This window comes from Mesoplodon mirus (assembly GCF_964341445.2).
Source record: "Mesoplodon mirus genome assembly, chromosome: 5".
Classification (NCBI taxonomy): domain Eukaryota; kingdom Metazoa; phylum Chordata; class Mammalia; order Artiodactyla; family Ziphiidae; genus Mesoplodon; species Mesoplodon mirus.
In genome coordinates, this window is record NC_138980.1 from 185,052,166 (window position 1) to 185,069,544 (window position 17,379).

General features: G+C 56.0%; 1 protein-coding gene across 5 annotated transcripts in view; it reads left to right on the forward strand.

Annotated features, from left to right (window-relative positions):
* The window catches only part of LOC309804230 (putative palmitoyltransferase ZDHHC11B), a 25,428-nt gene continuing 8,049 nt past the window's right edge, over positions 1-17,379 (forward strand). For 2 of the 5 annotated variants that reach the window (XM_082621459.1, XM_082621458.1), the window contains exons 1-6: positions 1-1,613; positions 6,779-6,954; positions 7,323-7,424; positions 8,496-8,620; positions 9,246-9,401; positions 11,627-15,688. In XM_082621459.1, coding sequence (XP_082477585.1) covers positions 1,173-1,613; positions 6,779-6,954; positions 7,323-7,424; positions 8,496-8,620; positions 9,246-9,401; positions 11,627-11,898 — 1,272 coding nt within the window. In that variant the 5' untranslated portion in view covers positions 1-1,172 and the 3' untranslated portion in view covers positions 11,899-15,688. Of the gene's footprint in view, positions 1,614-6,778; positions 6,955-7,322; positions 7,425-8,495; positions 8,621-9,245; positions 11,017-11,626; positions 16,368-17,379 lie in introns of those variants that run through there. The other 3 variants (XM_082621462.1, XM_082621460.1, XM_082621461.1) reach the window with 3 other exon arrangements.

A 17,379-nucleotide genomic window follows, 5' to 3' on the forward strand; every position in this document is an offset into this window, starting at 1 on the left:
TTGATAAATGCCAGTTACATCATGTCATAGGTGATGTCATTGTTCCTTCTTCCGGGACACCTGTAGGACTCTGTGTCCTGGAAGCTCGCATTTTCACCACCGTAGATGTCTTCTTTCCACTGTCTGGTTCTTGGAGGATAATTTAGTCTTCAATCTCCTTGCAGTGCGGACATTGCTTCACTTCTCTTGTTTCTCTCACGCCCTCTTCCTTTTCCTCTTCTGGAAACCCTGACAGACACACATTGTGTCTGTGTCACTTAAATTTGCTCTCACAATTATCCCTTCCACACGTCTCTGTTTCAAGATCTGCAGTAATCCCTTGATGTGACCTTGCACGTGACTGGAGTTTGATTTTTGGCAACATCTTTTCTGTTAGTTGGCCCTTCCATCTGAATGCTTTCATCTGGGAATCATGTTTCAATACCAAGCCTGCCTTTCTGGGTTCTGAACCCCTGGTGCCTTGGTTGTGTTGTACAGATGTGCTATTAGATGCTCATGAAACCCACGCAAACTCAGGGCTGCTGTGTCCCGATGTCCACATGGCGTCACATCCAGAGGGCCAGAGCAGATGACCAAAAGCTGTGGCCAGCAGCTGAAACCTGCTCTTAGGACAATCCCCAAGGGGAAGTCACAGCTCACAGAAAAAAAGAGTCTTAGGATATTTTTCAACATTTCTGTCTCTTCCCAGAGTAACACATTAATATCAGCTGTATTTTCTGTGCATTTCTTCCTGAAGAGACAATGAAGGCCGTGCACGGGGCCTTCTAACCTCAACATTCCACCTGTAACAGCCGTTAACATCCTTGCCCCCTCCAGCACCCCCAAACACCCGACAGCCTCCCTGGCCATGTCCCTCCCTTTCCCAGTGGCCCTGCCCACCTGACTGGCTGGTTCCCTCCCACCCCTGGAGGGCCTGTTCCTGTGGAAGGAAAAACACAGGACTCTGGAAATGTGGCCTCTCCTGCCACAGGGGAAACTTGTAGGATTTCTGGTGGATGAAAGTGTCACATGATCACACCAGCTAAAGTTGGCTTTTCCTGCCCCGCCCTCGGTTTCCCCGGGGATGAGGACCTTTTCCTCACTGGGTCCACCATATCCCATGAGTCTTCTGATGAGGCGTGTGCATCTATAAACCAGCCCCCAGACTCATTGCTGCAAGTGGCCCCCAGGCCATGAGGGGCTGGGAGCTGCCCGCCCAGCGGTCATGGTGGGGGGCAGGGGGTGCCCTTTGTTCCTCATCCAGGGGGCCACACACCCCCCCCCAAGAGCTGTTTTCCGCAGCTGTGATGTCACCGGGGCCCCGGGCAATGCTGGGCCGTGGGTCCCACCCCGAGTCCCCGGGCCACGAGGGCAGGAGAACATGGCCTGCCATGCCCCGTCCTGCCTTGCAGATGGCGTTCTGTGCCAGGATCTCGAGGCTCACCCTCCGAGGAACCATGTCCAGGAAGAGCACGGAGACTGTGCCACCCAGGCGGTCCAGGGTGAATGGCTGGTCGCAGCCCATCCACTGCTTTCAGGTCGTGATCTGGATCGTGTTCCTGATCCTGACCTTCACCACCTTTGGCATCTTCATTCCCTTCCTGCCACCCGAGTGGAGATACATTGCCTACAGTGTATCCTTTTACTGGGGGCATTGCTGTCATCTAAGGGGGCGAGGGGGTCCCGGAGGGGCCTCCAGTAGGCCTGGCTCCAGGCCACCCGCAGAGGTGGTCAGACCTGCCCTCCGCCCCGGCTCCCACTGTCACAGTGCTGGAAACCCCACAGCTGTCCTCCAGGCCGCCGCCGCCTCAGGGTCTGGGCTACAAGTGCCCACCAGCGCTGGGGCCGGGAGAGGGTGCCCAGCTGGCAGCAGGGGTGGGAGGGTCCCGGGTGGACAGAGACCCCAGGAGCGGGGGAGCCGCAGACGGGCCACGCACTTTCCCAACCATGGCTGAGCGGTTGCTCTGTGCTGTCCAAGAGGATTGGTGGGTTTTAATAAGGACTTGAAGAGCTCGCGTGCCCCCGCGAGGGTCACCTATGTGGAGCCGAGGCGCTGACGTCTGTGATAATGTGTGGTGGCTGTGTTCTGGGCGAGAGACGTCTGCTCTGAATGCTGGGGTGGGCGTCGGGGTGGCGCGGGACTCCACCAGGAACCCCGGCCCTCACACTGAGGGTCGCCACACGTTACAGCCAGTGGACAGGCTGGGCTGCTGCGATGTGGGCATTGGAACCAGCTTCTAAGAGTGGGGTGTTTGCGCCTGTGGCTACACTGCCTGCCTCGTCTCCTAGGCTGCCCCGTGCCCCTGGCCAGGTGTGTGTCAGTGGTGGGGATCGGGCGCGAGGGAGGTGTCAGGACCAAGAAGGGCCCTCTGTCTCCCGGGGCCTCCCAGCCCCTTATCGTGGCGCCTTTCAGCTTTGAAGAAGTGGAGAGAGCAGTGTGATGGACCCCAGCTACCAGGTACTCAGCTTCACCAGTTAAGATTTTGCCAGTGTTGTTTCATATCTCACACACATACACTGAGTATCTTTAAAAACCCCAGACATCATGAAATTTCACTGGAATGCCCCAGTTTGCATCTGACAGAGACTTTTGTCTCCACACCACCATTCTTCTTATCTCATCTAAAAAATCCCATGGGACGTTACCAAGATTGACACTTGTTGTTTTGCAGATGTGGGGCCCCCTGAGCCCCAATCAGTCAGAAAAAGCAGGGCATCTGCCTGGAGTGCCTCTCACTCAGATGAGGCCCATTTTTTCCCCTCGAGGTCATAGAGATAGATTTCTTTGTGGTAAGGTTTGCAGTGATCAGTTTCCTGAATAGGAAAAGAGCTCTTCAGCTTTTCTGTTTCATCTTCTGTCTGTTTTGGCAAGTCATGTTTTTCAAGACATTTTAGTATTTTGTCTAAATTGTCAAATTTCTTGGAATAAAATTATTTGCACTATTTCCTGTTATCTGTAAGATCTGCCGTGATGCCACTGCTGATCAGTCTTCCTAGGGTTTATTGCTTTTATCAGTTATTCAGAGAGTCAGCTTTTGGACTTACTGATTTTCCCTGTTTTATTTTTTTGAATTTCTGCTTTTATTTTTACTATTTATTTTCAATGTATTGTGGCTTTAATTTCCTCTTTTTCTACCTTCTTTTTTTCTTTTAAGATTTATCTTTATCCATTTATTTATTTATTTTGGCTGTGCCAGGTCTTTGCTGTGGCACGTGGGATCTTCACTGTGGCACGTGGGAGCTTTTAGTTGCAACAAGTGAACTCTTAGTTGCGGCATGCGGGATCTAGCTCTCCGACCAGGGATCAAACGCAGAGTCTTACCCACTGGACCACCAGGGAAGTTCTGTTTTTTCTACCTTCTTAAGGTGGAAACTTAGGCCATTGATTTTAGACCTTTTTTCTTTTTGTCGTATCTGAAGCTATAATTTCCCCCCTAGGTGCAAGCACACACAGACCTACAAACACACAAATATACATACAATGCACAAGTCACAAACCAGCCACACATATGGGCACCCACTCTGCCACACGCACAGAGGCACGGAGGCACAAAGATGGAGGCCAGAGGTCCAACTGGTTTGGCAGGGCCGTGCTCCCTCTGAAGTTCCCAGGACCTGTCCCAGCTCCGGTGGCCTCAGGCATCCCTTGGCTTTAGATGCCACCACCTCTGCGTCCTCACAGGGTTGTCCCGCTGTGCGTGTCTGAGTCCTGATCTTCTCCTCTTATAAGGACCCCAGTCCTATGAGATCAGGACCCACCATGAGGACCTCATCTCAACTTGATCATCTGCAAAGACCCCATTTTCAAGTAAAATCATTCACAGTTCCTGGGGTTAGGACTTCAACATCTTTTGGGGACACAGTTCAGCCTCACCTGTGGGTCTTTGCTTATGTGCTGGCTATGATGCTGTATCTTCATTCTCTTTCGGCCCAAAACTTAGCTGAGTTTTGGCCCTTGGAGCCTTTTTGAGTGTCCTGTGTGCTTTGTCCAGTAGCCACTGTGAGTGCTTACCTGCTTTGTGCACAGCAAGGAGCCCCGGGGTCAAGTGCACCCCGTCCCACGTGGACGGCCATTTCTTCCCAGAGTCCTGGCCCCCTGGTGGGCCTCTTGCCTCTGGGTGGCTCAGCACCCAGTCTGTGTGGCCCCCTCCTGCCTGTCCCAAGCGGTGGATGCAGGATGGCGTCCCTGGCTGTTCAGAGCTCAGACGGCCTTCAGGACATGTTTTCTGGTCCAGTTTCCTGCCCCCCAGACCCGCCACTGCCCCAGCGATGTTCCTCAGGCCCAGGCAGCTGCACTTGGGCGCCATGCTCTGGCCACTAGGGCGCGCCAGCGTCACTCGGCGCCTGCAGCGACCCAGGAGCAGGGAGAGCAGTGTCCCGGGTCAGGGCCGCGGGATTTCAGGAAGCCGGGTGGCATTCCGTGGGCCCGGTGGAGACAGGGAAGCGTCAGCAAGGCTGCACGTGCAGCGTGGGGGTCACCGTGCGGAAGCCTGGCCGCCCTTGGCCTGCGGAAAGCACTGGGCGGGGTGGGGCTCCTCTGGGACCCAGGCAGCGGTAGGGCAGCTCCGCGGGGGCCGCGCCCTCCCGCTGCAGGACCGGCGAGGCGGCCGTGTGACAGGGCGGGCATCCTGGGCTGGCGCCCGGTGCTGTTTGTTTACTGAACAAAGATAGTTGCTAGGGGACCGCCGCGTCCTCAGAACAGCTCGGGGCCCTGCTTTGCAGGGGAAGTGAGAAGGCAGACCGGGTTCTTTTTATTATTTACTTGAACCTAAGACGCTCCTGAGATAAAATTACATCGAAAGTGAAAGCTGGCAGCTTGAGGGCGCGACACCCCGCCTGTGGCACCTTCTATTCTGGGGGCTCGGTGACGGCCACTGAGTGTGTGACCGACAGCGGGAGTGGCCGGGTCGTCTCTGGCAAACGCAGACGCGGGCAGGCAGGTGGGCCCACGCGCGTACCTGTGGCAGACGTGTGACGTCTGAGGGGCCGTGGCAGCTTGGCCCACCGCATCGGGGTCTCGGGAACCCCCGGGCACCTGCAGGTTTAGGGGCTCTGCAGGGCTGCCTGTCAGGCTTGGGTTGGGCCCCCGGGCACCTCCCCCGTGAGGCTGAGGGTCTGAGCGTGGGCTGCTGTCCCCCCGCCCTCCCTGGCGGCGGTCTCGTGTGGAGCCGAGTGTGGACGTGTGGACAGAGCCCTTGGGCCACACTGGGCTCCAGCCTCCCAGCTGCCCTCCTGTCCACCCTCCCGGCCCCGCCCCCCGCCGTCTGATGGGGACCGGCCTACTCTAGCTCCGCAGAGCAGGGCCGCACCTGGGCCGCAGTGCGACTTCCTGCCACATCTCCTGTCCCGGGCTGTGCCCCCGCCTGTGTCCTGCGCTCAGGACACGCTCCCGTTGCCACAGCAACCACACAAACAGTGCTGTGTCAGCTGTGCCTCAGGCCTCGGGACGCGGGCGTAGGGGCACCAGCGTGCCCGGACCTTGCTGGCATCTCCAGATGGGACAGTGCAGGCTGGCCGCTGACCACCTGCCCACTGCCCCACACCCTGCCCAGGAGCGTGGCTCCGTCTGCTGGACAGCAGGGGCAGGGAGGTCCAGGCCACAGGAAGGGTGTCACTGCGGGATCTGGTCAGTCCCGTTCCCTGTGTCGGTCCCCTGGCCTGGCTGGTCCTCGGCTCTCTCGCCCTCACCGTGGTCTCTGTGCCCCCTGGCTGGGCCGGGCCTCTGGTGCCCCACGCCTGGCACCCAGGGCCCTGGGTCTGCACTGGAGGCTGGAGGACAAGGGAGGCCAAGCAGCTTTGGCCAGACCAGCTCCCCACTGAGGCTCACCGTGCAGCAGGGATGCTTGGTCCAGGCAGGACCGCGCCTGTGAGCACAAGCCCCAGAGCCCCAGGGCGGCTCCACTGCGGCTGAGCATTACAGGCAGGGCCAGCAGGCCCTGGACCCCCAACGCGGTGCAGCCTGAGAAGGACCCCAGAAGAGGGGCCTCTTTGCTCAGAGTCTGCACTGCCGGTGGGCCTCTGTACAGGCACCGTAGACCCTGTGCACATGCGGCTTTGCCACGAGACCCTGTGGGCGGGCGGAGAGAGGCGTCTCCGCACCACGCCCAGGCCGCCCTCGCAGGAGCTGGACCTGTGAACCCGAACCCTCCCAGCTCAGACCCATCCTGGGAAGCAGGGCAGGGCTGATGGGCAGGCCAGGCCGACACTTCCTCCCCTTCTGTTTGGTTTCCATGGGGACCGTGTGTCAGTTCCTGAAGAGGAGGTGGAGAGGGTGGGATCTGAGGAATTGATTTTACCCTGGGAGCCCTGGAGGGCGTGGGAGCTGGAGTGGGCCTGGGGGGTCCTGGGCTTGGGGGAGACAGCGAGAGACAGAGACAGACAGACAGACAGCCCCGGCCCACTCACCACAGAGGCTCACTGGGGGTACTGGAACCCTCCCTCCCTCCCTCCCTCCTTCTCCTGATGGCATGTGCGCTCAGTGTGGCCTCCCTGCCCCAAGGACCTCCACAGCCTGGCTTCGGCGCCAGGCTCGGTGCCCGCGGACACACACGGGCCTCTCCCGCTGTCCCAGCGAAGCTCCGCTTGGGTCGCAGGGCCACGGCCTCCGGCGGGCCCTGCTCTGTCCCTCAGGGGCAAAGGACTCGGGCGGGTTCTGCTGGGCGCACAGGAGCCAGAGGGGCCGCTCCCATTCCCGGCCAGGCACAGGCTCCCGTGGCTGCCTGGGGCCTGGCCACCCGGCCACCCGGAGTGGGCCCCTCGCGCGTGCCGCCCAGGCCGAGCTGTCCTTGACAACCCCCAGGTGACCGGCGGGATTTGGCTCTTCTACATCTTGGCCCACCTGGTGGTGGTTTCCATCGACCCGGCCGAAGCCAGTGTCCGCCTCAAGAACTACTCACGGTCTGTGCCGACCTTCGACCGGTCCAAACACGCACATGTCATCGAGAGGCAGTACTGTCACCTGTGCAGGGTCACTGTGTGAGTACCCAGCCGTGCGAGGGGACCCCCGCGCCGTCCCGCGGGGGTGGGCTGGGCTCGGGAGCACCTGGTCCCCAGCAGCCGACGGGCGCCGCCCCTTTTGCAGAGAAGCAGGGGCCCCGACACACAGCCCCCCGCCAGGCCGGGGCAGGAGCGCTGTGGCCTTGGGTCTCACACAAGCCTCTGCCGCCGACCGGATCCCAGCCCGGGGCTGCTCAGGGCCCCAAGGGTGTCAGTAGGGGCCGGGAGGGATCTGACTCAGCCTCCGGGCCTCAGGCCCTGGTACCTTGTGACGGCGCCCAGCGTGAGGTTGGCCCTGCAGGCAGACAGGGGCTCTGACGGGCGGCCCCTCCCGACCTTCCTTCCAGGAATGTGAAGTCCAAACATTGTATCACCTGCAACAAGTGTGTCTCAGGCTTCGACCATCACTGCAAATGGCTTAACAACTGCGTGGGGAGCAGGAATTACTGGTGAGGGGTCTCCCCGCCTGGGACGTGGGGCCTGGGGTGGCACTCACCCCTCACGCGGCTTGCTCCCCCTCCTCCGGGACGAGCCTCCTTAAGGGGCCTCCTAACTGGCCGAGCACCTCAAGGTCCACCTGCCGTGGGGACGGGTGAGGGGTGTGGCCCTGCCGTGAAGAGCACCGAGGGGGCCAGGAGGTCCCGACGGCGGCTCCAAGCACAGAGCTGGCTGAGAGGGCTCTCCTGGCGGGCGCCTCCCCATGTCCACTGGGCAGGGTCGGCAGGACGGCGGGGTGGGGGGGCCTGGCACGCAACAGGGTTGGCCTGTGCGGGGTTATCTGGGACATTGGGGGAGGACCTCAGGGCAGGACCTCACGGCGACTTCAGGTGAACCACAGACACTGTTTAACACTGAAAATGTTAAAGGTATTACAGCAGAAAGACTAAAGGAAGGCGTTTTAGTGGAACCGTATTCCAGGAATTGCCACCCAGGGTTTATTTGTTCGGACGGGGAGACCATTCTCGGGGTCTTTTGTGCGCAGAGTGCAGCAGTGATTTGGGTCTAAAACCGAAGCACGCAGCCCTGACGGGTGTGCTTTTCGAAGGCAGTGTGGCCCCGCTCCTTGGCGCTGGCATCAGCACCCCGGCCGGCCGTGCCCTTGGTGGTGGCTGGGAGGGAGCCGGGTCTGAACCAGCAGGAGAAGGGGACCCGGGAGGGGCCGGCTTGGACCAGTCGTGCCCCGTGTCTGAGCCTCCGTCTCCCTCTTGTGAGCTGGGGTGCTTAGTGTTAGGGTTAGGGCCCTCCTGTAGGACCGAGTGAGATCTCAGGTGCGTGTTGTGGAGCAACAGAAACCGCAGGGGAGGCCCCGGGGCCGTGGGTCTGTGCGGTCACCCCGAGAGCAGGAGAGAGAAGCCCAAAGGTCGGGAGCCAGAGGGGGACAGGCTGCGGGACGGCGGCCGGGGCACACCCTCAGCAGGGGCGACCCCGGGTCGCGCACACTGCCCTGGGCCCCGGCGCGCGTGCCGCTGGCTCCCAGGGCCCGGGCTGTGCAGCCGCCCGAGCAGGCTCTCGTCCCACAGGTACTTCTTCGCCTCAGTGGCCTCAGCGTCGGCCGGACTGCTGTGTGTGGTCGCCATGCTGCTGTACATCTTCACCCAGTACTTCATCAACCCCGCCAGGCTGCGCACCGACCCACACTACGGGAGTATGCACTGCCCCGGGCCCGGGCCTCCCCTCCCGCCACCTTCCTTCTGGGGGGCCACGTAGGGCAGCCCGGGGTCGAGCACCTGTCCAGGCTGAGTTGTGGGGTGAAGACGCTTGAGCTGGAATTCGGTCTTCACTGGCCAGCACATGACCCTTCTCTGTTTTTCTTCACTTAATTGTTGGAAGCCGCATGGCTGTGGTGTCAGGTCCCCTCGGGTCACAGAGGACTGTATCCTGGAAATGCCCCAGGTGGGGGCTCTGACCTTCCAGCTCTAGTTAGAGTGGGGAGGGCCCAGCGGGGCAGCGCAGTGGACACCGGGGTCAGGCTCTGTGACCTGGGCACCTAGTTACCCTCTCCCAGCCTTACCTTCCAGATCCAGAAAGTGGATCGTGATATACCCACCGCAGTCAGGAGGGGCTGCAAGGGTACTTAGGCCAGGCAGAGCACACCTGGGCGAGGAGGAAGGGCTCACCTGGGCAGGGAGGGGCTCACCTGGGCAGGGAGTCACTCCCTCGGGCTGGTGTTCCCTCCCCCACTGCCAAGCTCTGCCTCCAGGTACTCACCTGACGAGAGGTGCGACCTTGTCAGCAGGAGCTGGATGCGCGTCTCTCTCCCCCCGGCACAGGTGTCTCCGACCAGAACACGTGGCTACTGCTCCTTCCGCTTTTCCCTGTGAGGACGGGCGCCCCGGTCTTCCTGGGCATCGTGGTGCTGATGCTGCTGCTTGAGCTCGCCAGCCTCCTGCTGGTCGGTCAGCTGCTCGTGTTCCACCTCTACTTGAGTACGTGCCCCCTGGGCTGCCCCGTGTTGGCCAGCCTTCGCCCCTGTGTTCACATGGGTCCCCGGGCAGGCAGCCTCCGCCAGAAACAAGCTCAGAGCACAAAGGACAAGTCACAGGAAGAGAAGAAACACCCCGCGAGGGGCAGGAGGGCTGAGTTCTGTTCCAAGTCCTGCGGGAAACATAAAGGAGGTTCAGGAAGTGGTCAGGACGGTGTTCAGAGACGGAAAAAGGAACAGAATCCATGAGGCAGGAACAGGACACTGTGGAAAAGAGCAGGGAGGTTTAGAAGAGCAACAACCAGAAACCCTAACAACGAAGAGCACTGAACTCAGCGATGGCGTCTCCACTAACCAAACTCGCTTGAGGGAGAACCGGTGGTTTTCTCGTGTCCGCACGGCAGCTGCCCGGGGCAGGCTCCATCTGCCTTTAAAATGAGGGGAGGAGGCCTGTCCCGCACCCTGTGAAGCCTTTGTTTGGAAGTCACGACCGTCACCAACCTCTGCGGCCCCAAAGGGAAGGCAAGGCGCCTGTGGTGGCCGTGCCGGGTGCTCCGGCGCCCGCCATGCCCTGCTGAGCCAGAGACGAGGGCAGAACCCGCCCTGGAAGCCCCGGACGGCTCCCCCAGCTCCTGCGTGCACGGCGGGGCCAGCAGGGCCCTGGGCTCGGGGCCGGGGTGCGTGTCGGGGGCCGCTGCGTCTGTCCAGGCGGAGCATGCCCAAGCGCTGCTCTCTGCACTTCTGCAGCTGATGGGACGCGGTGAGTCCGCAGGAGTGAGGAGGGGCCTGGAGAAGTCAAGCCCACAGGACTCGGTGGCCGGCTGGACATGTAAGGACAGGAGTGTCCAGGGGCTAGTGGTGCCACCGTCACCGAGCATGAGGACACACAGGAGGCCTGTACAGGGGGAGACGTGCGGGACTCAGGACCGAGTGGGTTTATTTTAGGGTCTTTGAACCTCCAAGAATGGATTTCCAGGAAAACGTTGGGATTTAGCTATTGGTAGTTACAGTAAGAGTACCCTGGAACGTATCTACTTAACATCCTCGCGACCCCTCAGTCTCTGCGGGGTCAGACTCAGCGCAGTGGCGAGTCGGAATTCAGTCCAGGCTCAGCGCAGTGGCGAGTGCTCAGCGTGCAATCGGAGTGAAACCCTCGGGCCGGAGGCCCAAGGGAGAGCCGGGCACCGCAAGTGGGAGAGAAAGCGCCACGGAAGATGCTGAGGAAGAAGAGGGTCCTCCAGCGGCCCGAGCTGCCGGGTGGGCCCTGCAAGGCGAGTGGACACAGGTGGCCCTTCCTCAGTGAGGCCGGGCTCCGGCCACAGCTCCCAGGCCACGCGGTGTGTGAGGCTCTGCGTCCGTGTCCCCTCCTCTGCTTGATCACTGCAGTCCGATCGCCACACCTCACGCGAAGTGCGCTCAGAAGAGGGTGAGCTCCGGAGGCACGCAGGGGTGTCTCAGTCTGGATTTGGTGGTGTTTGTGCAAACCCACACGGAAGAATGAATATTTTCACGAGAATACAAACAGGGTCAAGTTTACATCCTCAAAGTGTGACACAGGTTCTGAGGGAATGTGTGCAGTTAATCAAGAAAGATAAGGCAAACGAAGCAAAAGCCCTTGGAGGAACCGTCAGGGAAGCGGACGGGGAAGGGGTTCTGAGCCTCGGGCCCCCGCGGGGTAGCAGCCGAGCGGGTCTTGTGAGGCCTTGTGAGGACTTGTGAGGGCAGGCGGCCCTCCGTCTGCTCCTCAAGCGGCAAATAGGCTTCTGTGGGTGGCCCTTTTCGCTTTTCAGAAATGATGGTCAACCCTCTGCTCTCACGTTTGTTAGTTTCCACGGAAAGGTTGGCCCCTCCGCGAAGGCACATGAGTGAAACGGGCACAGAGCATGCTTTCGTTAATAGTGCTTTTCTACTGGCAAACGTGTTTGAGAGTTTCTTCTAACAACCTGGGGTCCTTCCGCCACGTGTGGGAGCTGGTATCTCACCTTGATTAACACGGAGCTGGGCTCAGCACTCCCCCGTCCACCTTGGCTTTACGGGCCTGTGAGGGACGCAGGGCCATGGCTCCCCTGCCCGGGACGGGGCTGGTGGGCCGCTGCTGGCCGCGGCCCAAGGCCAGCCGGGCTTGGGGTGGCCTGGGAACCAGCCGCCACCGCCCCGGACACAGAGGGCGGGGCCGCTGCGCAGCTCATGGAGGATGACTCTGCCCCTTGCCTCCGTCCTCCTTTCTAGGGGCCAAGAAGCTGAGCACATATGATTACCTAAATCAGGACGAAGAAGAACAGAGCTCGAATCCCCCGGCAGTGCAGAGAGGTGTGACCCCACAAGGAAACGAGTTGTCACAGGTACTGGACGTCTCTCTGCTTCACCATCCAGGTTCATGCAGGGCCGGGGCAAGACCCAAGGTCACCTTGCAGCTAGGACCACTTAGGCACAGTCCTTCGCTTCTGTGTTGGTGTGTGTGTGTGTGGCTGTATGTGCCTGTGCGTGAGTTTGGCATGTAGTGTGCACGTGTGTGTTGTGTCATTTCCGAGCTCACTCTCCCCAAGGTTGAGTCAGCAGGGCCGACTCCGTTCAGGCCGCCCATTTCTTCAGCTGCTCAGCAAAATTAACATCCACTCTTCAAAGGCCAGCATGAAGAAAATGAAAATAAAAGCCACAGACACAAATGATTATTTGCAGATCATAGACTTGTACCCAGAAAATGTGTAGAAATTTCAAAACTCAATTATAAGAAAATCGACCCAGCTTTTTAAATGGGCAAAAGATTTGAACACACTGCACCAAAGGGGATCTATGGGTGGCAGATAAGCACATGAAAAGATGGTCAACATAATTCATTGTTAAGGAAACACAAATGAAAACCACAGTGAGACATCACACATGCCCATCAGAGTGGCCATAATCAAAGAGACCAGCCCCGAGTGTCGGTGAGGCTGTAGATGGCGGTGGGGATGCGGAACTACATCACTTTGCAAGGAGGTTCGGCATTTTCTTAAAAAGTGAAATATATACGTCTCAGTGACCCAGTCACCCCACTCCCTGTCTCTTGCCAAAGAGAAATGGAAACGCGCACACATGTGTAAGGGTGCGGGGGAGGGTGCCCCCCTCCCCTCCTGTGAGGTCCCTTCCCAGGACCCAGGGGACTCTTAGGTACCACTGCTGCAAATCAACTGAAAGTGTCAACAACGTGCTTTCATTTTATGACTTTCCTTTATCTCCCACAGGAGCTGGATAACGACCTGAGATCGTCTGTGCAGGGGTAAGTCGTCATCTGCCTAGAGCAGCTATATTCTCCTCTTAACTGGCTTGCTTTAAAAAGTCTTTCTTACGGGCTTCCCTGGTGGCGCAGTGGTTGAGAGTTCGCCTGCCGATGCAGGGGACACGGGTTCGTGCCCCGGTCCGGGGGGATCCCACATGCCACGGAGCGGCTGGGCCCATGAGCCATGGCCGCTGAGCCTGTGCGTCCGGAGCCTGTGCTCCGCAACGGGAGAGGCCTGCGTACTGCAAAAAAAAAAAAAAAAAAAAAAAAAAAGTCTTTCTTAGCCCAAGGAACATCCTCCATATTCTTTCCTAATACTTTTGTAATTTTTACTTGCTTTCTTTACATTTGGCTTTTAAACCATCTTCTATTTATTTTTGTATTTACTGAGGTTATTTTATTACAGCATAACTGTTGGTTGCCACCTCATTAATTAAATGGTCCACTTTTCCTCATCCAATCGAAAGGCCGTTTTCCTGATACCCCGAGCGTCCGCAGACGCTGGGCTTGTCTGCTTCTGGACACCAGTCTGTCCCTCTGCTGAGGCTACTAAGGACACTGTGCTCTTTTCACGATAGGACTTCATTTAGCTACCTTTTAACATCTAGTAGGTGAATGCCCCTCTTAAGATTTTTGCTTTTCATTACTTTTGACAATTCTTTCCTGTATTTATTTTTCCATATAAACTTGAAGATCATTTTGTGCAGTTCCAAGAAACCTGGAGTTTGAACTGGAGTTACGTTAGGTGTGCACTTTACGTGGGAGGCACAAAGCCTGCCTCCCCACCTTCACAGCTCAGCGTCTGTGTGGGGAGCAGACCAGGAAGCCAGTCTGCGGGTGGGGAGGTGGGGAATCGAGGGGCTGGAAGTGCCGGGCACACCGTAGTAGGGCTCCTTCTTCCCGGAAACCTGCAGGGGAAGCTCCAGCGTTCCTGGCAGGGAAGATTGGCCCAGGGGTCCTGGGGGACTTCACGTCTCCCTTGCCACAGCTCACCTGGCAGAGAGACTCAGAAAAGGAGAAGTGCACCGTTAGTCAATTCCCCAAAAGCTGAGAATTGCTGCAGGTTTTTGCTTAGTTTAATAATCAGGGCATATAGTTTAGTGTGAAAGAACATTCCTTTTCAAATAGCCCACTATTTTTGTTTCTAAATTTATTAGAAACCTGATTGGTACTAGTATTGTGACAACCTAAGTCATTTTGAATTTCACTTTCAAGTGTCTATGGTCCTTTAAATAAAATCTAAGAATATTTTTTCTTTTATTTCTTTCTGGCAAGAAGGATTGAAGCGTACCTGGAATCAGCGTGGTGAGCTGAGCTCGAAAACCAAACCGAAACAAGACAAAAACCTAGGTTTTTTTCAGGTTGCCTAATCAATGCATATGCATTATAGAAAATTTGGAAACTGCACAACTTCCCAGTGTAAATACGAACATCCCTTCTTGCCCCCCTCCACCAACTGCCACTGCTGGCATTTTGATTAGTATCTTTTAGGTCTTCCTTTTAAATACTTTTTGTGTGCATTGTATACATGATGGGTTTTTTTCTAAAATTATAATCATACTGTAGAACTCTTTAGAAGTCTTTTTTAAAAACTCCATATATTGTGAACATTGTTAACAGAAAAAATAATGATTTTTATGAATATAAATCATGCCAACTTTGGAATGTACCGTATTCCTCATTTTTGGAATACTATTCTTTATTTTCAATCTAGTCTTTACTTTTGCATCCCTTTATTGAAAGGGTTGATTGTGGGAGAAGTGTGATGCAACGAAATACAAGTTTACAAGCCCTCCAGACCCAATGGGCAATAAAACACCAATGACCTTTTTTTTGCTGCAGAAATGTTCCTGGGGTGACCTGGGAATCAACCTAACAGTTGACGAGTAGACACAGCCCGATTTGGGGGAAAGTTTGCTGGAGTAGGTCCTAGAAACCTGGGAATATGTTTAAATCACAAGACACTGAAGTGTCTCACAGGCGTGTTTTGGTGGAAAACACTGTGGGACTTCGTAAAGTGTGTCTCTAGTAGCAGTTATCAGACCAGTTTACTGGGAGTGTTTCTTCTGTTCTGGACTGTTTGCCTGCCGTGGAACAGTAAATAGAATAGATTATATTGATAGAAATTGACCAGCTAGGACGAAAATAAAGTGGGGAGAGGACCACACACAGGCAGACACTTCCTGTCTGATTTTAGAGGCGTGGCCTGTGCCAGTTCCCATTGCTACACAGCAAATCCCCACAGGCTTAGTGGCAAAGACGACGTGTGAACTCTCGGTTCCCGCAGTCACACGCCTGCGGGCGCATCAGTCTCTGCTTGGCACTTCACACAGAGCCGCCAGGGCTCCTGGGGCAGTGGCCTCTGCAGAAGGTGGGTCTGGAATGTTGACAGAGCCAGTCCCGTCCTCACGCTCCATCTCTAAGTCGGTAGCGGGGGGCCGAGTCCTCCTCATGCTTCAAACCTCCCCAACTTCCCCCTTCCATGTTCCTCGGTTTGTGGAGGTCCGTGTGATGACACTGACCTACCTGGGCATCAAAGACAAGCCTCCCGTATTCATTTCCTGGAGCCCCTGCGGGAAAGTGCCACAAAGTGGCAATGTTGTGGCCCCGAGGCACGTCACTGTGCACTTGTAAAGAGCCCCTGCACCGCTGCTGCTCACAAACTGGCAAGTGCAGTTGTCCTGGGGGGGCTCAGTGGGGCGAAGCCCGTCTTCCTGGCATCCCACTGGCAAGCAGCCATGGTCCTTTACATGCACAGCCCCTGCAGGCTGTTTTACATCGAGCGTTCACACGGCCTCCCAGGGCTGCTGCTCTAAGGAGGAAACGGCAGCATTGACGCTGGCGTGAGGCTTTGCAGCCTTACCCGCCCCGCGTGCGCTCCTGCCCCCAGCCAGCTCCCTCCTCGCTGACCTCAGTGTTCCCTCCGCCTGCCCCATCCTAGCAGAAAGAAGCCCAAGGCTTTCCTGCCAACTTCCATGCACCTGGGTCTGTGCTCCACCACCGTAAAGCCAGAGGACACCTCGTCATCAAAGGTAAGCCCACGGCCACCAGCGTGAGACTCACCACGGGGGTCAGAGCCGAAGGTGGGTCTCAGGCCCTCCAAGAATGAGGGCAGAGCAGTATTTGGAATCGCTTGTTTGATGAATTGAAGCATTTATGTGGTTCCCAGGGATGCCCCTTACGTGGGAACAAAGGTAGGTGGGGAACAGAAGAGAAAGTGAGGGGCAGAGGTACTCTTAACTGTGAGGCTTGTGTTGTGTGTGTGTGTGTGAGTGTGTGTGTGATGCATGTGTGTTCTGTGTGTGATGTGTGTTTGTGAAGTGTGTGTGATGTGTTTGTGATGTGTGTGTGTGAGTGTGATGCATGTGTGATGTGTGTGTGAGATGTGAGTGTGCCATATCATTTCCATAACTTCACAGGATCAAGCCTGCAGGGCTGACTCATTGTAGGCCCTCCCAGAGGTCAGATGCTCCAGGGGTTTCTGGTAGGCTACTTGTGAGCAGGCGTTGCTACTATGCCAATTTCTGAAGGTTGCTGGTGACTTTATTTTCTCTGTGGAGGAGCTTCATCTCACCACGAAGCCTGGAGGGCATCAGAGAAGGTGGATCCTTGTAATAATTTAGAAATAGCAAGAGGGTCAGCACCCACCTTTAGCAGCAGTGAAGTTGTCAGCAGTCTTTTTCCTTGCTTGCGCTCGCGCTAGCAACTTCTACTAGAAGCTCGGAAGCAACTTCGTGGAAACTGTCATCCTGCCCAACCACCAAAGGTGACCTTCACTGCAAGCCAGGAGCAGGCGTCCATGGGTTTTTCTTTGCTGTCGTTAAAGCCAGGGTGACCCTATGTTCCAGTTTGCCTGAGACAGTCCCATTTGACACCTGCTGCCAGTCCTGACCACGTGGTCACCACTCTGATGGACACTTGTCATTGATCATTATGTTAAATCTCACTAAGACTCTCCTGGACACATTATTATATCCATTTGGTGGCCAACAGGAGAGAAGGAGGCCAAGCTCAACTCCTAAGAGCAGGCAGATCTTCTAAGACTCTGAGATTTGAAACCTTTCTCTCTCCTGCACTGGAGAACACATTATCTTTGGCATTTAAGAACATGAAATTCCAAATTACCAATGCACAGGTGACTTTCTAATGCAAAAATATAACATTATGGGTTTGGGTCTCTTAAACTTTTCTATACTTAATTGTAAGTGTTCTAAGGTTGAAATATTGCTTTATTACTTAAGAAAGGGATTTACCATTCTACTTAGTTGGTACAAATTCCCAAAACCAATTCAAGAAGAAATGGAACATTCAAATGGTCATATAACAAGTAAAGACACTGAACTAGTAATTTTAAATTCTCCACAAAGAAAATCCTAGGCCCTAATGGCCTCATTGGTGAATTCTAACTGTTATTTTAAGGGGAAAAAAACCCAAATCAATTATGCACAAACTTCCAGAAAATAGAGGAGGAAGAAATACTTCCCAACTCATTTCTGTGAGGCTAGTACATAATACTAAAGCCAGATAATGTCATCAAAAAAGAGTATCATTAAAAAAAAGAGTATCATAAGCCAATATCACTCATGAATTCAGAGGCAAATATCATTAACAAAATTTAGCAAACCAAATGCAGTCACATATATACAGAACTATACACTGTGACTAAGTGAGCTTTATTCCAGAAATGCAAGGTTGGTTTAACATCTGAGAACGTATTCATGTA